The sequence below is a fragment of the Rhinolophus ferrumequinum genome, chromosome 28, assembly GCF_004115265.2.
Source record: "Rhinolophus ferrumequinum isolate MPI-CBG mRhiFer1 chromosome 28, mRhiFer1_v1.p, whole genome shotgun sequence".
Classification (NCBI taxonomy): domain Eukaryota; kingdom Metazoa; phylum Chordata; class Mammalia; order Chiroptera; family Rhinolophidae; genus Rhinolophus; species Rhinolophus ferrumequinum.
Window position 1 is genome coordinate 104,749 of NC_046311.1, and position 20,971 is coordinate 125,719.

General features: G+C 36.3%; 1 protein-coding gene and 1 non-coding gene across 2 annotated transcripts in view; one reads left to right on the forward strand and one right to left on the reverse strand.

The window, feature by feature from the left end:
- Positions 1-20,971, forward strand: part of SCAPER (S-phase cyclin A associated protein in the ER) — a 218,092-nt gene that overhangs the window by 60,373 nt on the left and 136,748 nt on the right. Inside the window, exons 15-17 of the mRNA XM_033099943.1 lie at positions 1,451-1,591; positions 13,718-13,873; positions 18,393-18,535. Of these exons, the coding sequence (XP_032955834.1) occupies positions 1,451-1,591; positions 13,718-13,873; positions 18,393-18,535 (440 nt within the window). The remainder of the gene's footprint in view (positions 1-1,450; positions 1,592-13,717; positions 13,874-18,392; positions 18,536-20,971) is intronic.
- On the reverse strand, positions 10,445-10,551 carry LOC117019030 (U6 spliceosomal RNA). Its single transcript, XR_004422415.1, has one exon. It is a non-coding gene; the product is annotated as a U6 spliceosomal RNA (small nuclear RNA).

Here is a 20,971-nt window from a genome sequence, read left to right on the forward strand (position 1 = left end):
GTGTGTATTCTACATGTGGGATAGATAATTGGACAAAATAATTTGAAGATTTTAAAAAATGAGATTGCGTAAGATTCTCTTTAGTACAAAAAGTTGACTGGGGAAGGAAGAAAATCTGTGATTTTTCTCTTTACTGGACTCTCAATAATTTGTCATGATTTTTATTTTAATCTTTTAGAATGAATAGATCAAATATGAAAAACAGTCTCCATGTTCTGGGATTCTGTAAGAGTTAATATATCATTTCATTTTCAGCTTTTGAGAAATGCTCTAACACAACCACAGTTACTTACTGTGTTTCTAATACAATAAAATGACATAGTCTATTTTCTCAACATGTAATAAAGCCTCCCATAATTTGGAGATTAATTCTTGAAGTTGGGCATCGAGGTTGTCTGGTTTAATTTTCCCATCAATGTAGGTAATCCTTTGATTAATGTTAATGAGAAATCCCACCGTGCGTTTGTATAAGGAGTATTGTTTCAACACTTTCCCATATCTGGTCTCACCTATCTGTCAGCACGGTAACTCTGAGGTACACAGAATTGAACAGGTACTCAATCCCATTTTACAAATGTGAAAACTGAGTCTAGGAGAGGCCGAGTGCAGTTTTCAGTGTCACATGATCTTAGCTAGGGCTTTAAGGACCTGTCTTCCACCTTCTAAATCCAGTGCTGTTTCTGCAGTATACTTTCTTAGGTGGTTAAACATGTAAGTATGTAGCTAAAATTCAGTTGAAATGTTAGTTTCTTTCGCACTCATGTTGAGCCAACATCTCATTGGCTATCATTTATTCTCATTGGTGCTGGATCTGATTTCCTGGAGCACAGAACAGGTCTTTTACTTCTGTTTGATATTGTTTTAAGGAACTAAAGGCAATGAAAATATGTGTTTATTCTTCTGTAGCAAAACCCTCTCTCTTTGCTTTAGAGAATGTTTCTTATGCAGACAAATGTGATGTTTTCAGACTTCTCACTGTTTTCCAACCTTTAGGATAGAATTACTTAATTGTCTTGATTTTGGGTTATAGACATATTACGTCTATAAGGATAAGAAATATATACTATTTTTATTTTAAGTGTACTCATAGTATATTAACAACAGCCAATGTTTCTATTGAGTCATGTATAGTGTTCTGTTCTGAGAGTTGTACGTATATTGACTCAATCTTGAAAACAGTCCAGTGAGTTAGGTATTACTGTTCTCTTGTTCTAGATAAGGGCCCTGAGACATAGGCTTAAAACGTTGCCCATTTTACGTAGCTAGCAAGTTACCAAGGTAGATTTTGAACTCAAGCAGTCTGTCATTAAAATCTGTTCTTTATCCTTAGCCATGTTCCACTAATTCTTTTCCTGGTCTAGAATTTATAATTCCTGAGCTGTTTATCAGTTGCACTTCTGTTAAGCGGCTATGTGCTGAAAGTGATGGTGTGATAATTCACTGTATATAGGAAAAAGATGTCCGGAAATGGAAGGAAGAATTGCTAGAGCAACGACGTCGGATGATGGAGGAGAAATTACTTCATGCTGAATTTAAACGAGAGGTGCAGTTACAAGCAATTGTTAAAAAAGCGCAAGAGGAAGAAGCTAAGGTATATTTTTGGTGCCTTGAACATTGAATTAGTTACCCCAGTACTTTTCCAGTTGTTATACAAGAAGCTGACGTGTATGAAGTGGTTATTCTCTGCCAGAATGGCAGAGCATTTTTACAGGCTCTTTTAAAACTTGCCTGGTACAATATCTTACCCTTAACAGTAATTGTCTGTGTGCTGGTGTGTGTGTGTGTGTGTGTGTGTGTGTGTGTGTGTGTGTAAGAGAGGTTTTTTTACAGCTTTATTGAGGTATAATTGACAGACAGTAAATAGCACATATGTAAAGCATCAGTTTGATGAGTTTTGACATGTATATATTTCAGAAACTATCAGTGCAGTGAAGATAATAAACAATTCCATCACCCTCAAAAGTTCCTTCGTGCTTCTTTGTAATTCCTTCCTTCCTCTAACTGTTACCATGCTATTGCTGATCTGCTTTTTGTCACTATAGATGTTAACATTTTCTAGAATTTTACATGAATGGAATCATACAGTGTGAACTCTTTCCTCTGGTGTCTTTCACTCACCATAGTTATTTTGATTTCTCCATGCTGTTGTGCACACCAGTTCCTTTTCATTGCTGAGAAGTATGCCACTGTATAGAAATGCCATAATTTGTTAATTGAGTCACCTGCTGGTGGACATTTGTTTTCATTGCAATTTTTGGCTGTTACAGATATAGTTGCTGAGAACATTCATGCACAAGTCTCTGTGCACACGTGCGCTTTTATTTTTGTGGGTAAATACCGGAGAGTGAATTGGCAGAGTCTTCTCTCAGGTTCCTGTTTAACTTGTAAGGAAACAGTTTCCAAAGTGGTCGTACTGTTACACCTCTTGACCAGCAGTGCCTGTGAGTCAGCCACGTTCTCCCCAACAGTTGCGGTGGTTCCACATTGTAATCTCAGCCATTCCTTTCCGTGTGAGTGGATAGTGTCCCCTGTGGTTTTCATTTGCATCTTGAACATCTTTTCAAGTACTTCCTGTCCGCATCTCTTATTGGGTGAAATGTTTGTCCAAACATCTGGTTCATTTTTTAAAGTCAGATTGGTTCATTATAACTGTGTTCGTTTTTTCAGCTTTATTGGGATGTAATTGATAAAATAGTGATATATTGAAGTGTTCCCCCAGTCAAGTTCATCACCACATCCATCACCTCACCCACTCACCTTCTCTGTGTGTAAAAACATTTCAGCTCTACTTGCTTAGCGTATTTCAGTTATACAGCGCAGTGTTACCATCTGTGTTTTATTAATACATCAGATCTCCTGTCTTACTGATCTTGGACCTGACTGTAGCCTTCACCAGCCTCTCCCTGTCACCCACCCTCACTCCCCAGTCCCTGGCAACTATTTTTCCACTCTTTGTTTTCATGAGTTTGACTTTTTTATTTAAAAATTCCAAATATAAATGATAGCATGCAGTATTTATCTTTCTTTGGCTTATTTCACTTAGCATAATGCCTTCAAGGTTCATCCATGTTGTCACAAGTAACAGGATTTCTTAGAAGACTTTGTATGTTAGGTAATAAGATCTATGGCTTGCAGACCTTTTCTCTCAGTCTGTGGATTGCTTTTGCATTTTCTTAACCGTGTCTCTTGAAGTTTTAAAAATTTATAAAGTTCGATGTAGTGACCTTTGTTTTTTCTTTTATACTTTGTGGGCTTTGTGTCCTATTTAAAAATCTTTATCTAAACTTAAGGTCTCTAATATTTTTCGGTCACTAATTTTTCGGTCACATTTTTTTTGGGGTCACTAATAATGTGCTTTTTGTGTCTGTTGAAATAATAATGTTTCTTGTCCTTTGATCTGTTGATATTAGGTGTATTACATTAATGGGATTTCATGTTTTATATATTTCTCTAATGTTTTAGTCGCTTAAGGTGGGAGGGTGCATCTGGACCCTGTTATTCCATCATGGCTGGAAGTAGAAGTTCTGAACTACGTGTTATTGTCTTTATATTTTAGAGTAGCAATCTGAAGGCAGATTGTTGGTTGTCACACAGTCAGAATTAAAATCCAGGTCATTGTGGTCCCAAAGCCTCTGACTTTACCATTGTGATTACATAGGTTTAGTATTCCCATTTTTGTGGGGTGGTTTCTTTTTCATCTGATTTATGTGAATTTTGATTTGTCTAACTGCTTAATATATTTACTTTTATTACAATTTCTGTAAGACAAAGTGACTCCTAGAAGCATATTAACCCAAAATACAGTTTAAATAACTTTCATCTAGAAGAATGGTCAACAGCTGGGTGTCTTTATGTGACAATATCAGCTGCTATTTGTACTTTTTCAAATTCTTGATCAGGGTTAACTGAGTCATGAGTCTGTACTGAAAGTTTTGCTGATAGGAAGCACTGCTTTAAAACCCTGCCACCAATTGCTGCCCTGTTGGTTCTCTTAATTTTTATTGCTTTCTCTTCAAAATCCTATTTTGAAATGTGTTACATGTACAAACAAAGTAGGCAATCTAGTTTTGTTCTTGTTCTCGCGTTCATTTAAAAGTTTTATGATTGAATTGTTCTTAGCATGATTACATAAATATCTTAAAAATTTGTGTGAAGCATTGCAACTTACTTTCATGCCCAGACATTTTAATTTGTGAGACAAAACCGCCTTCTGCCTTTGGTTTTGTCACATGCCAGTTGTGTCCCAGTCTTTCCTGATCGGAACAGTCATCAGAGTTGTTAAAAAGCCATGTTCCTAAGCCTTTATGTATTCATTCATTTTTTTTTTTTTGCAGGGTCTTTTCAGTAATGCAGGAGTGTGGCCTGGAGAACTTTTTCTTAAGCCGTCCAGGTCATTTTGATGATCAGGAAATTTGGTGTCACCTATATCAAACAGTGGCTCCTTCTTCAAAAATAAATTTTGAATTCTCTGGAGTTAGATAAGCTTGGATTTGAGTCCTGAGTCAACCACTTAGTAGCTGAATGACTTTAGGCATTATTTCACCTCTTGGTACCTTTGTTCAACTATACAATAGGAATAGTCTTACCTAAATATCAAAGAATTACTGGAAAAATTAAATTAGATTGTGCATGTTGTGTCCTGTGATACTCTGTAAAGTACTGGAATTGCAGAACAACCATCCTATTTATGTTAAACTTCTGAATTTTTTCTTACGTCCCTAATGCATTTCTGTTGTTTTATCACTAATCCAAAAATACTAATAATCCAGTGAGTTTTCATTTTTTTTCTTTTAGGTCTTAAAAGATAGCTTTAGGTTTCACTGGGACTGTACTTTCCTTGAGACATGTACCAAATATATTATTCATTTCAGTCCTGTTATTTAATCAAGATACAATTTTTTTTCCATATATACTTTTTGTGTGTTCTTAGAGTAGATTAATAGTCATGTAAAATTTCTTAGTTCCTTTTTAGGTACTCAGAAGGTTTAAAATAAGTCATTTAGAATTTAGTTGACAGTTACTATTATTGCGGCAACATTAATTCAGAACCTGATTCCATCTTAGATCATGGCCTGTTGTTTAATAATATAAAACTAACTTTCATTTTCAATTTCTTTATGGTCACCTTGATTCATTTGTACTTGTAACATCTCGACTCATAATAAGTTTATTTTTGTTCTTGTTTTTCTTTTTGCTGGAAAGACATACTTTCCCTTCTTTATGGCAGTTGCCCTGTTCCTGCACTGTGTGGGGTCTCTTGCCTGCTCTTGAACTTGGCTTCGTCAGTTGTCTTCTTGTGCCTGCCCCTTGCTTTCCTCCTCTAGATTGCCTGCTTCTTTACACCCCTGTGTAAATGACCTGTTGTCCCCTTTGGTATACACCCCGAGTCTTTGGAAAGAGCTCGTGTCTACCACCTCAGCACCCTCGCCTTCTTTAACCCATACACCACCACCTGCCCTCCATGCTGCACTGCATGTACCTTTCCCATTGTTACGCTGTCATCACTGTGTTTGAAAGCTTTGTCTGAGTCTCTTCGTTCTGAACACTGTCAGGCCCCTTTTTCTAGAATACTGTATTTGGTAACGTCTTGATTTTCCGTCTGCTCTTCTAACCCATCCTTTATTATCTTCCCTTTTTCTTTTGCTGCTTAAATGGAATTACCCTGAGTCCCCTTCACTGATTCCTTTCTTGAGTGACAGTCGGAATCATAGCTGCAAGCCTCCTCTCAGCAGTGACTTCTAGACCTGAATCTGTAGCCCCACTACCTCCACGTTAATTACCTGTTGCTTGGTGATTGTATCCACTGAGAGTCAGCAGTTCCCCACCTCTTTATCCCAAACCATGTGCTCGTCCTGGACTCCATATTTCAGATAACCTTATCATTAGTCTCCTGTTAACCTAGATTTGGAACACTTGTGCTTATTTACTTTGATGGACTATTTTGGGTTTTTTTTTTTTTGGGGGGGACCAGTTTTTGTGTATAAGGCACAAAGATAAGCTAGTCTTTTTCTTTCTTCCCCCAAGTACCACATATATATTCAGTTATAAATTCTGTAGTTTCTCATGCATTTTCTCTTGTATTGCAGCTGCTACAAGTTTCTTTTTTTTTTTTTTTTAATTTATTTTTAATTTATTGGGGTGACAATTGTTAGTATAATTACATAGATTTCAGGTGTGCAATTCTGTATCACATCATCCATAAGTCACACTGTGTGTTCACCACCCAGAGTCAGCTCCCCTTCCATCACCATACATTTGATCCCCCTCACCCTCATCCCCCCCCCAACCCCCTTACGCTCTGGTAACCACCAAATTACGTTCCCCAGATTAATTTTCAAACCCCGTGGCCATCCTGTGGTCACCGACTGCCCTCCAATCCCCTCCCCCTCCCCCCCACCCCCCACCCCTCCCGCCCATCTAGCAACCCTCAGTTTTTCCTCATTGTCTCCCAAACTGTTTCTGATTAGTTCATTCACTTATTCTTTTCTTTAGAATCCGCAAATAAGTGAGATCATATGGTACTTATCTTTCTCTGTCTGACTTATTTCACTTAACATAATGTTCTCTAGATCCATCCATGTTGTTGCAAATGGTAAGATTTCTTTCTTCTTTATGGCTGCATAATACTCCATTGTATAAATGTACCACAGTTTCTTAATCCAGTCATCTACCGATGGGCATTTTGGTTGTTTCCATGTCTTAGCTATTGTGTATAGTGCTGCAATAAACATAGGAGTGCATAAAGATTTTTGAATTGAAGTTCTGGATTTCTCCGGATAGATACCTAGGAGTGGAATTACTGGATCATAAGGTAGTTCCATTTTCAGAATTTTGAGATACCTCCATACTGTTTTCCATAGCGGCTGCACCAGTCTGCAATCCCACCAACAGTGCACAAGCGTTCCCTTTTCTCCACATCCGCGCCAGCACTTGTTGTTTGTTGATTTATTGATGATAGCCATTCTGACTGGGGTGAGGTGGTATCTCATTGTGGTTTTTATTTGCATTTCTCTGATGGTTAGTGAGGTTGAGCATTTCTTCATATGTCTGTTTGCCATCTGTATGTCCTTTTCAGAAAAATGTCTCTTCAAGTCCTCTGCCCATTTTTTAATTGGATCGTTTGTTTTTTTGGAGTTGGGTTGAGTAAGTTTTCCATAGATTTGTGATATTAATCCCTTATCAGATATATCATTGGCAAATATCTTTTCCCATTCAGTAGGATCCCTTCTTGTTTTATTGATGGTTTCCTTTGCTGTGAAAAAACTTTTTAGTTTGATATAATCCCACATGTTTATTTTTTCTCTTAGTTCCCTCGAGCGAGGGTGTATATCAGTAAAAATCTTACTCCAGGTAATGTCTGAGAAGTTTCTTCCTATATTTTCTTCTAGGTATTTTATGGTTTCAGACCTTACATTTAAGTCTTTAAGCCATTTTGAATTTATTTTTGTATATGGTGTAAGGAGGTGGTCCAACTTCATTTTTTTGCATGTGTCTGTCCAGGTTTCCCAGCACCATTTATTGAATAGACTGTCATTACTCCATCGTACATTCTTGCTTCCATTGTCGTAGATTAAATGGCCATATAGGCGTGGATTTATTTCTGGACTCTCTATTCTGTTCCATTGATCTATGTGTCTGTTTTTATGCCAGTACCATGCTGTTTTGATTACTGTAGCCTTGTAGTATAATTTGAAGTCAGGTATTGATATACCTCCCACTTTGTTCTTATTTCTCAAGATTGCCTTTGCTATTCGGGGTCTTTTATTGTCCCATATAAATTTTAGGATTATATGTTCTATTTCTGTGAAAAACGACGTTGGCAGTTTGATAGGAATTGCATTGAATATGTATATTGCCTTAGGCAGTATGGACATTTTAACTATATTAATTCTTCCTATCCATGAACATGATATGTGTTTCCATCTATTTATATCTTCCTTCATTCCTTTCTTCAGTGTCTTACAATTTTCTGAGTATAGATCTTTTACTTCTTTGGTTAAATTTATTCCCAGGTATTTTATAGTCTTTGGAGCGATTGTAAATGGGATTGTTTTTTTAATTTCTCCTTCTGATGTTTTATTATTGGTATATACAAATGCAACTGATTTCTGAATATTAATTTTGTATCCTGCCACTTTACTAAATTCATCTATCAGCTCTAATAGCTTCTTGGTGGAGTCTTTAGGGTTCTCTATATATAGTATCATATCATCTGCATACAATGATAACTTTATTTCCTCCTTACCAATCTGGATGCCTTTTATTTCTTTTTCTTGTCTGATTGCTGTGGCAAGAACTTCCAGAACTATGTTGAATAGAAGCGGAGATAGTGGGCATCCTTGCCTTGTTCCTGATCTTAGGAGGAATGGTTTTAGCTTTTCCCCATTGAGTATGATGTTAGCTGTGGGCTTGTCATATATGGCCTTTATTATGTTGAGATAAGATCCCTCTATTCCCACTTTCTTAAGGGTTTTTATCATAAATGGCTGTTGGATTTTATCAAATGCTTTTTCTGCATCCATTGATATGATCATGTGATTTTTATTTTTCATTTTGTTAATGTGGTGTATCACATTAATAGATTTGCGGATGTTGAACCACCCCTGCATACCAGGAATGAATCCCACTTGATCGTGGTGAATGATCTTTTTAATGTATTGCTGAATTCTGTTTGCTAATATTTTGTTGAGGATTTTTGCATCTATGTTCATTAAAGATATCGGCCTGTAGTTTTCTTTTTTTGTGGTGTCTTTGTCTGATTTTGGGATCAGGGTGATAGTGGCTTCGTAAAAAGTGTTTGGGAGTCTTCCCTCCTTCTGGATTTTTTGGAAGAGCTTGAGGAGAATTGGTGATAATTCTTTTTTGAACGCTTTGTAAAATTCACCTGTAAAGCCATCTGGTCCAGGGCTTTTGTTTGTTGGGAGACTGTTGATTACTGATTCAATTTCCGTGGTGGTAATCAGTCTATTCAGGTTTTCTGTTTCTTCTTGAGTTAGCCTTGGAAGGTTGTACGCCTCTAGAAAATTGTCCATTTCTTCCAAATTGTCAAATTTGTTGGCATATAGTTGCTCATAGTAACTTCTTAAAACTCTTTGTATTTCTGCAGTGTCCGTTGTCACTTCTCCTCTTTCATTTCTGATTTTATTAATTTGGGTCCTCTCTCTCTTTTTTTTAATGAGTCTGGCTAAAGGTTTGTCGATTTTGTTTATCTTCTCTAAGAACCAACTCTTGGATTCATTGATCTTTTGTATTGTTTTTCTGGTTTCTATTTCATTTATTTCTGCTCTGATCTTTATTATCTCCTTCCTTGTGTTCCCTTTGGGCTTATTTTGCTGTTCTTTTTCCAAATCCCTTAAATGTGAAGATAAACTGTTGATTAGTGATGTTTCTTGTTTCTTTAGGTAGGCCTGCAAAGCTATGAATTTCCCTCTTAGGACTGCTTTCGCGGCATCCCATAGATTTTGGATCGTCGTGTTTTCATTTTCATTTATCTCGAGATATTTTTTGATTTCTTCCTTGATCTCCTGCTTGACCCATTCGTTATTCAGTAATAAGTTATTCAGCCTCCATGAATTGGTGTGTCTTCCAGTTTTTTTCCTGTAGTTCATTTCTAGTTTCATAGCATTGTGATCAGAGAAGACAATTGGTATGATTTCAATTTTCTTAAATTTATCAAGACTTGTTTTGTGGCCTAACATATGATCTATCTTGGAAAATGTTCCATGTGCGCTTGAGAAAAAGGTGTATTTTGCAGCATTGGGGTGAAATGTTCTGAAAATATCGATTAAATCCAAGTGGTCCAATGTATCATTTAAGGCTGTTGTTTCCATATTGATTTTCTGTCTGGAAGACCTGTCCCTTGTGGTCAGAGGTGTGTTGAAGTCCCCGACTATAATAGTGTTACTGTTGATCTCTGCCTTTATGTCAGTCAGTACCTGTTTTATATATTTAGGTGCTCCTATGTTGGGTGCATAGATGTTTACTAGGGTTATGTCCTCTTGTCGGATCGATCCCTTTATTATTATATAGTGCCCATCTTTATCTTTTAGTATGTTCTTCATTTTAAAGTCTATTTTGTCAGAAATAAGTATTGCAACTCCAGCTTTTTTCTCGTTTCCATTTGCATGAAATATCTTACTCCAACCCTTCACTTTCAGCCTGTGTGTGTCTTTTGTTCTGAGGTGAGTCTCTTGTATACAGCATATACAAGGGTCTTGCTGTCTTATCCAGTCAGCCACCCTATGTCTTTTGATTGGAGCATTTAATCCATTTACATTTAAAGTGATTATTGATAGGTACATAGATATTGCCATTTTTAAATTTGTAGTTAGGTTGTTTTGATCTTTCTTCTATTTACAGAAGTCCTTTTAGTATTTCTTGCAATGCTGGCTTGGTGGTAATAAATTCCTTTAGCTTATTTTTTTCTGGAAAGCTCTTTATCTCTAAAAATATGGAACGCTTCACGAATTTGCGTGTCATCCTTGCGCAGGGGCCATGCTAATCTTCTCTGTATCGTTCCAATTTTAGTATATGTGCTGCCGAAGCGAGCACTACAAGTTTCTTTTTATCTCCTAAATATTTGCAGTTGATGTTCTTGCCTTCAAGTTAATCTTTCTGAACGGAATTATTGTATAGCCTCTTAGCTTAAAAACCTGTGTCTAAGGCTTACTCATGTAAGGACTATAGTCTTCCTGTAAGCGCATTATCTTAACATAATGCACTATAACTTTCTTTAATATTGTTATATTTAAAAGAATGGCCATATTATTATTATAAAAATTATTCTAATTTTAAAGAATTTCCGCAGGACAGCAAAAGAAATTCAAAACTCCACCCTCTGAGTTAGCTACCATTTTCATTAAGTAAAAGCTCTCCCAGACATCGCTCCAGAGTAATATTCAGATTATATGAATAGATGACTTTATAAAATAGAGCTATACTATACATGGTACTTTTTAAGGAGTGTTAATCTCTATTTGAGTTCCATTTTAAGAGACAGAAGTGAAATGGAAGTAAAATTGAGGGAATTATTGAATCTGTACTAAATGTTTCTTTATCACAAGAGGAATCACTTCCTATAATATTCTTATAAAGTCATGAGAAATATTTTGAATTGGGAATTATCATATTTACTAAACTTCATTTCAGTTTCTGACAATTTTGAGAGAGACCCTGCTAAAAGAAATGAGGAAATTAGCACTCATCTTTCTTTTCATTTTTTCTAATCTCCTCTCAACAATATTTCATAGTTTTATTATGTGTACATGGTTAAGGTTTATAACATTTACATTTTGCTCTGTAACTATAAATTCCTCAGTTTAATTTCTTTCCGTATCTACGTTAATTGTGTCTATGAAGTCTGCGTTAATTATCATAAGCTTTTCCTCTATCAGTGATTGGATTTTTTACCATCTTTATTCTTTATTCTGTTGTGTGCTTTGCTAATTTAATTAATTATGTCATAGTGTTACTTTTGTCTTTTGCTTCTTTAGTTGTCTAATTTTCCTTTATTTTATCATTATACATTTTGTTGTTGTTGTTTGTACAAGCAGTTTATTTTTCATCAAGAATCTTAAAAATGTTCATTCTCAATACCCCTAGAAATTCTATTTCTGGGAATCTATTCCAAGAAAACAACAAAAATAAGGAGAAAAAAATCTTCATACACAAAACAGAATCATTTATAATATCATGAACTTCAAATGCTGATGAGAAATAGTTGAAAAAGTGTCATAGTCAAAGAAATTAATAATAATGTAGCTAATATGTTTACGAATACTGTGTAATAACATAGACAATTCTTTTTTAAAAAATATTAAATGAAGACATACATGAAACTACTGTACATAATGGTCATAGCTTTGATTATCCCCATTCCATCACAACCCTCCACAGCTTAAACCATCTATGCATGCAGAGAAAAATTATATAAGAAATGGTAACCACTGATGTCTATGGTTGGGAGCTGTTTAGACGTGTGTTTTTTTTCCTTCCTTATTTTCTCAGTTTTCCAATTTTGCTGAGTATATGTTCATACATATGTATATGTGTACATACATACACATGCACATACATTCAGAATGGAAAACAAAAATTTTAAAAAAACAGCATACTTCAGGTATTTCAAACTTTAACAAATTTTGTTTTTCAGTTACAGTTGACATACAGTATATTATGTTAGCTTCAAGTGCACTGCAGTGCGATTAGACACTTATACTATTTTATCATCTTTTTGTACCTTTAAATCCATGTTATGGTTAACTACTTGTACATTACAAAGTTTGCCAAGGGATTTTCTGCTGTTTTCCTGGGTTATGTTTTCTTCCAGGTTGGCTTTTTTTATTTTCCGGTTAATTTCTCCCTCCCTGCCTCCCTTCCTTCTTTCCTTATATTTAATTAACAGCTTCATTGAGCTGTTGACATAAAAATGCTATATATTAAGATATACAACTAGATGTTTTGATATACATACACGTTGTGGGATGATCACCACATTCCAGGTAATTAACATATCTCCTTACCTACGTACCATTTGTGCACGTGTGTGCGTGTGTTGAGAAGATTTTTTCTAACAGCTATCTCCTTGGCAAATTTCAAGTGTATACTACAGCCTTGTTAACTCTCATCACCATGCTGTACATTACATCTCCAGATTTACTTATCTTGCATAACTGATTCTCAGTAGCTTTTTACCAACATCAGAGATTAGATATTTTTATCCGATATGTGCACACTCTTCCCTCTTGATTTTTATTTTATTCTTTCTAGAGCATTAGATCCCATTCCTTTTCTTACATCTGGAGTATGCTTAACATGTGAGCCCTGATATCGTATGAATAATTTTCCTTGAATATACCTTTTGTCTTTGTACTTTCAGTATCTGTTGAGAGATGGTTATATTATTAATCTACTTATTAAAGTATTTATAAAAGAGGACACATGGCATGGAGATTGGGAAATCTTTGTTAGAATTGTATTCAGACTTTCTCGTATGAGATTTATAAAATGTCTAGTGATAGGTTTTATTTCGTTCAGCATGGATTCCTGGAGTCTGCTTATGTCAAAGAGCGCAAGCCCCTGTGTTTACTTCCCTATTTCCCTCTACCATTTTCACTGTATCCCTTTGGCTTTATAGAATGAGAAATTCAGCCCCAACTGACTTTTTCCAGCTTTGTTGTTAGCTATGCTTTACTCATAAAAAGTGTACTCTGTACTAAAACTTGGCTCTTAAAAAGCCATATGTGTGAAGTTGAGGATGCAGTGTATACTTCAGTGTCTTGTACCTTGTCACTCATTCAGTGTCTGTTGAAAGCAATGATTTGTTATTCAAGATTTGTCCTTTCAAACTCATTAATGTGTATGTACCTATTTAAATCTTAATGTACTTTGTATAGTTGCAAATCACAATGATACTAAGTAGGACTTTATCAAGATGGTCTCTGTAAGAATCTTCATTTGTTTCTTAAAATTATTTTCAGTGACAGATCTTTTATTCACTCTAAATCAGTTCTTACTGAGGCCTGTGGATTTGTTGTGTACAGTAGGTTATTATCCATTTTTGAGGTAAATATGGAAAGAACATCCATAAGTCATTCAGTTTTTGTTTTATGCCTTACCAGTGGTTTATGTTATAATATAAAGACTGTTTAAGTTTATTTTTGTGACATATCCTAGAATTAACTTGATTTGAAATTGACTTTCTTTGTTTTTATTGAAGGTAAATGAAATTGCCTTCATAAACACCCTTGAAGCCCAGAATAAACGCCATGATGTTTTATCGAAATTGAAGGAATATGAGCAGAGGCTTAATGAGTTACAGGAAGAACGTCAGCGAAGACAGGAAGAAAAGCAAGCACGTGATGAAGCTGTCCAGGTAGAATTTTATTTGGCAGGCATTTATTGATCACCTGCCATCTCCTAGGCTCAGATCCAGAAAGGGATAAGACCTACTCTCTGCTCCCAACAGTACGTGGTTTAGTACAGCACCGTGTGGAAACATGAAGTCTGATTGCCAAAACATAGGGTGCTCTCCTTCAGTTAAGGTAATCAGTGCTTTGGTCAGTGGACTGCACTTACAGGCTTTGAATCTCTAGTCTCCACGAGGGGAGGGACTTAATTGTTCTGGCTGTGGTAGGGTCTGTTCTTTTCAAATTCGGTTGGGTAAGAATATACTCCATGTCTCCCGACTAAGAAAAAAATTGTTTTGAAGCACTATAGCCTTTACAAACTGGGGGACCTTTACAGTTATGACAAGGAGCAGCTGTCATTTATAGAGGAGTGCCATCAGATACTTTTAAACTCTGTAGCAAACCCTCAGCTGCCATTTTCAGGATGGAAAGAAAGGTTAACACCTAAGCTCTACTGATGTTGATAAACAATTTTAGATCTTTCTCAGTAGAAAGCATTATCCGTGAGACTCTTTAAGGACCTGACATTTTTGATGTAGAGAACAAATATTACAATATTCAAATATAAATGCAGACAGACTTCATCTATTATGAGTAACATTTATTTGTTCACTCAGTCAGTGATCATTTATAGAGTTCCTCCTATAAGCCATATGCTGTGCTAGGCTCAAGGACATGAGAAAGATATATCCTTGTTCTCTGTGGGGAGACAGATATGGAAATAAATCTTAACCCATCAGGACAAGTGGACCATAAAGGCAGCCCTGGAAGTACAAAGGGAAACACCGTGCTCAAATTGGGAGTGGCCAGAACATGAGGAAGTCAGGAAAAGCTTCTTGGAGGAGGTGATACCACAACTAAGTTTTGAAAAACAAGACAGATGCAGGTGATGAGGAAGTGTTTTGTGTAGGAGACGTGAGAGAGTACTGTAGGTGGAGGTAGCGGCCCATGCAGAGCTTTGTTACTGTGTTAACATGGTCCTTTCAGGAAGTTAAAACTCGATACATTTTAAAGTTTATTGACTACTTTTTTCTCTTTGTGGGCATTAGTAGCCATTTCCACATGCATCCCTGATCTCTCTTTGATTTGGGTGCAGTGTCTTACTGTAATGTGAGTGCCCAGCTAACTCATGTTGAAAAATACAGAATGCTTCTGTGGGAGGATCTTGAGCTTTTCCTCTTTAAGAAGTAGCGAAAATTTTAATTGTAATCATTTACACGTTATTTCAGTATTAACTAATACTGTTATATGGGTAAGGAAGGGAGGGTACTTGAATTTTAGAGTCTTACCTTCAGCATCATTGCTGTCTCTTTCTCTGCAATGGGACCATTTTATAAAAATAATGTTTTGTAAATTATGTATTACTTTTGAGCAAACATTAGGCATTAATAATTGAGAGATACATAGCGCGTGCTCCTTGCCCTTATTGTAAATACTACAGCATGATGACAAAGATTAATTGAAACATATATAAGCTACAGCTGTATCACAGAGGACGTAATAATTAGCTCTGTTGGTCGGAGGGGAATATCAGAGAAAGTTCTCTGGAAGAGGTGACTTCTTAGCTGGGTTTTGGGGGAAATATATGAGTAATATTACATATATTTTAAATGGACATCTTTGGCTCTTTTTTCTGCATTCATTTTGCAGATTTGAAATATAATAGTTATCTTTCATTTAAAAACGTTGATTCTTATTTCATAATTTGGAACATTTACTAAAGCTTAAAGGAAAGCAGTTCTTTCCTAAAATTAGTAAGGAATTATGAAAAATTTAAAACCTATCTATTTAAGTTTAATTGAGATACACTGATATGTTAGAAAAATCCACTAGTAATATAAAACATATGATTAATTTTTTAATAAATGTGTACTCATTACTAGATGTGCACGGAGTAATGCCAAGCATTCTGTAAATATAATAATAGTAAGATTCTAACTTCATGTAGAATTCAGAGGCCCTCCATCTGCTTTAATTTTATGCTCTTGAAACATTCTCATAAACTGCTAAAGACAATTGTGATCCCTCTTTCTTGTGAGTGAAATACTACTGTGTTTCCCCGAAAAATAAGACATAACTGGAAAATAAGCCCTAGTATGATTTTTCAGGATGACATCCCCTGAACATAAGCCCTAAGGCATCTTTTGGAGCAAAAATTAATACAAGACCCAGTCTTATTTTCGGGGAAACATGGTAAGTACTGCCTCCTCAGTTTCTCAATTTGCCATTATTGTTACGTTAATTATTCATTGGTCAGCTTTCTCCTCGATTTCCTTAGATAATCTGCCCTGTCTTCTTGCCCTAATCGGTTGAAGTTACACATGGGGGGGGGGGGGGCCGGTTCCAGATCCTTTCTTAAGCTGCCAGCAATACATCCCTGACCATGAAGGGAACTATGAGGGCCTCCAAGAAGGTTCAGCAGGTTTAAGAGTTAGAAGATATCTTTCTAATACTGTTTCCATAGGTTTATATTGTTTATTTGTAGGTAGGTAGATTAATGGTGCATATTATTTTACAAAGTAATGTTTCACTTCTTTGACAGATATTTATGGAACTCATGCCCTGTGCAAGATACTTCTGTGGAGTAGTTTCCTATCGTTAGGAAAGTTAAATTTTAGAAAGGAAAATACTAGCTCAGTTTAGTACTGAATTTGCTCATTTCCGATACAGTTACCTATTTTCTTTTCCACTGATTAAAAACTGAAATGAAAAGATTAGTATACTTTTTGAAGTCCATTTATTTCTCTGAGTACAGTGTTGGAGTATGTCCTCTATCCATGAAAACCATCAGCAGGTTGAAATTATTTTTAAGCACATGACTTGGCTACATTGCACATACATATAAAGTAGATATTTTTATATAATATTAATATATTTCATTTATAAGAACAATTTGTAATTGTTAAAAGATTTTGGTTTTATTAAGTATGAAATGAAAAGTTCTGGTTTAATTCTTTGTATTTAAGGCCTAAGCCTTTTGCATTTCATTGTGAAACTTGTGTTTTCAGACATAATACAGGTTTTTTTCAACTTTAAGTAAATTTGGCTGTAAGAGAAAACTTTGTTTATATTTTCTCCATTGGAGAAAATTTTCTGTGTTAGATTTAATTGTTGTTAGTCTTAAGAATGTTTGAGGTCTTACTTAGCTAAACACGTTTCACCATGTTATACTTACTGAGTCATGGGAAGTAGCTTTACCTAGTTCATGAGCAATCAGTCTATCAGGCACTAAAGAATCTAATTGCAGGCCTTCTACAGCCCTAATCTGCCAGATAGGCCCTCTGGAAATCAGTGCAGTCCCTCTATTTTCCAGTCCCCCACCGTCAAGTAAAGAGAAGTAGGGGCCATTTTGGCTTACTAGTGAAAGGGTTTCTTCCCCTGGGATAGACAGGGCCTGATGTGATATGCAGGTACCCTTGTGAGCTTCGTTAACTACTATAAATAGGTACATTTCTCCTTAGTGTTCTCTAAACAGAAACTGCTCTATTTTTTTCTGCCATCGCTTACTATGTGCTAAACACTTGGCTGGGTACTTACCTGTGTTAGTAATTTAGATTTCACAGCAAATGGGGCTCTTTAAGGTGAAATGACTTGCTCAAGGCTATGGAAGTAGCAGTTTAGAACCTATGTCAGTGTATGTATTCCATTAATCATAAAAAGGGGGGCCAGGAGGAGGCTGCGTGAGCTACCTGGGCCGTGGGAGTGGATTGAAAGAAATTACCAGTGCTGCTAGTAAGACGGTAAAAATCGGAAGTACTATTAGCGGGCAAAAACACACTAAGGGCACAGTATTGCTGAAATGTCCCGCATTTTTATGATGTTGGTGATGATAAGTAATTTTTGAGAATTGACTTATGGCAGGCCCTTTGGTAAATACTTTCCATTTATTGCCTTAGCTGTTCTTCATAATATCCTAAGAAATAAGTACTATTGATACTTGTCTTTCAGAGAACTAAGGCACAGATATACTCTAACTAGACCAGAGTCGCCCAGCCAGTAAATAATGGGGTCTGGAAGAAAAACGAGGGACTCTGACCCAGTGCCCACCTGTTACCCACTCAGCTATATTATAATGCCTTCTTCTCCCTGCCACAAGCTTTTCTTCACTTAATTCCTTTATGAGAGCTTAGTTCAGATATGAAATCAGTTAACTTTGCTTCATGATATTCTGGTAATTTGGAAACCATTTCTAAAAACAACGCTTTAGAAGTGATTAAACGTAAAATATTCATGAGGTTCTCACAAAATAGGCATAACATATTATCTGCTGAAAACAGCATTCATTCTGATAATTACGTGTAACACTGGTAAATGACATATGAAAACCAGATATCATTGATACTTATTTTTGTTTAAATTCTGAGAAGCATACTTAGTGACAAGGCAGGGAACTGCTTGGCTGGAATATATACGTTTGTGTCAAAGCTATGTCATCTTGACTGATTTTCGTTTTATCTACAATTCTAATATCATTTCTGACCTTAGGAACGAAAGAGAGCGCTGGAGGCCGAACGACAGGCCCGTGTAGAAGAACTGTTAATGAAGAGGAAGGAGCAGGAAGCCCGAATTGAACAACAAAGGCAAGAAAAGGAGAAAGCCCGGGAGGATGCCGCCAGGGAAAGAGCCAGGTATGTGTTTGACCTTGATTTTCATCCTGAGGAACATTTGGCGGCAGGTGAATATTCAAAGCCAGTCTTGAAGCCATTTGCTGTCATGGAGATTTGTTAGAAATCGTCACCAATATAGAAATGTTGTACTAAATTTTGATTTCCAGGAATTATATTTAAACTGAAAACCTTCTGAACATTTCTGTTGGGTTGGAAACTTGATATTGGAAGAGTTTTGTGATTGTAAGAAATAGAATTAGATTTTGGCTAGCTTAATTAAGCAAAGGGAACTTTTAGGAAAATACTGGGCGCATTGGTGGCAGGAGATTTGGAGGACCAGGCTTGGAAATGGTCAAGCAGAGTCACAGCAGTGGTCTTTGGATGAAAACAGTGTGGTCAGCATGTTGCCACTCTGATTATGATAAATGACTGTCAGCCATTCAAAGACCCAGGAGAAAGCATTTAATTGGCCAAGCCTAAGTCCCCTGTGGTGGGTGTACACCTTTCTGACATGTGGGATTTTTTTTTCCTGACCTTTTAATTGTGGCAAATTTTGTGGATATGAAAAAATAACTCTGTGGTTTTAATTTGCTTTCCTACTTGTCCAAGATTGATTAGGCTGAGCACCTTTTTGCATACTTATCAGCTACTCAGTTTATTTGCCTTGTGAAAGTGCATATTCAAGTTTTTTGTCCATTTCTCTATTGGGAGCTTTTTTTTTTAATCGGTATTTATTAATCATCTGTAGTAGAAACAAATTCTTTATCAGATACATGTATTGCAAAGATCTGGGAGGTTATGGCTTGCCTTTTCACTCTTTTTATGATGACTTGATTAATATAATTCTCGATTGCAGTGTAGTAAATCTTAACAAACTTTGTGATTTGTGTTTTCTGATCTTGTTTATGAAATCTTTTTCTATCTTGAGTCATAAGATATTCTTTAAAATGTCCGTTTTTTCGTTTTTGTTTTGTTTTTTTAATAGTAAAGTTATCTACCGAGAATTTGTTTTATTTTATGGCTTGAGATAGAAATCCAATTTTTTCCCCCCATGTGGGTACCGTATTATTCTAACACACTTTATTGAAAAATCAGATTTTTTCCTAATGATCTACAAAATTTTCTAACCTACATCAAGTTTCCATGGATGTATGGGTCTGTACATGGGCTCTATCTTCTGGTCCAGTGGTTACTTTTAAAACAAAATTTTGTGTGTGTGTGGGGGGGCAATATTGGGGAACAGGGTGTTTTTCCAGGGCCCATCAGCTCCATGTCAAGTCGTTGTTTTCAGTCTAGTTGTGGGGGGAGGGGGGCGCAGCTCACTGGCCCATGTGGGAATCGAACCAGCGATCTTGGTGTTATGAGCACTGCGCTCGAACCATGGAGCAAACCGGCCGCCCCCAGTGGTTACTTTTTGTATCCTCTGCCTTAATTATCAAAACTTCATAATCGTTTTTGGTGTCTGTTACTGTCCCTCACTTTACTTTTTATTAGGAATGTCCTGGCCTTTTCACGCTCCTATGTGGCTATGATTTTTCTAGGTTGGTTCTCTTCATGATTATCCTACTCTGTACATTAATGTTTTTCGTCAAATTTGGGAAGTATGTAACCATTATATCTTGAGACACTTAATTGCTATTTCTCTTCAGGCTCCTCTGACTTCTGATAGTTTCTCAGATTTCCCATGGTTTTGATGACAGTTTTGAGCAGCGGTCAGGTATTTTGTAGATTGTTCCTCACTTAGGAGTTGTTGAGTGTTTTTCTCGTAGTTAGATTGGGGTATGGGTTTTGGACAGAAAGACCGCAGGGGTCAGTGTAAATGTCCATTCTTGACGTGTCAAAGGTTCATGCTGTCAACTTGACTTACCTCTGATTTTGATCACCTTGGTCACCTGGCTAAAATAGTGTTTGTCAGTTTTCTTCACTGTAGAGTTACTGAAAAATGTCCCTATGCTGTCCTCCTTAGAAGCGGGCTGCTAAGCATAGAGCCCACTGAGGGCATGGGGAGTTACTCTCCACCTCCTTGAGAGAAGAATTCCTACATAAACTATTTGCAGTAGAGGACATTTGTCTGTTTGCTCTTGTTTTATTTGCTTCTTTTTTTATGCCAGTGTGGACTCATTTATGTTTTTTTATACTTCGGGTTATAGACCAATATTACGTCACTACTTTTGTTGCTCAACTTGTTCCAGCTTTGGATGTTGGAAGCTCTTTCTTTTGACCTGTGTCCCTTTGCCATACCTTACTTGGTTTCTTGAGCGGTGCCTTAGTTTCTGGCACTGCCCCATGCTCCAGACTCATCTCCACCCCTAGAGTCAGCCATTTGTTCAAGGATTCCCTTTACTTCTATTGGAAAGGTATTAAAATTTGTTTAATGTATTTCTCTGGTGAGGTTCCCTAATCATTGAATCATAACGTTTCTTTATTTTTGCATACTTTTACTTATTTGAGCATGTT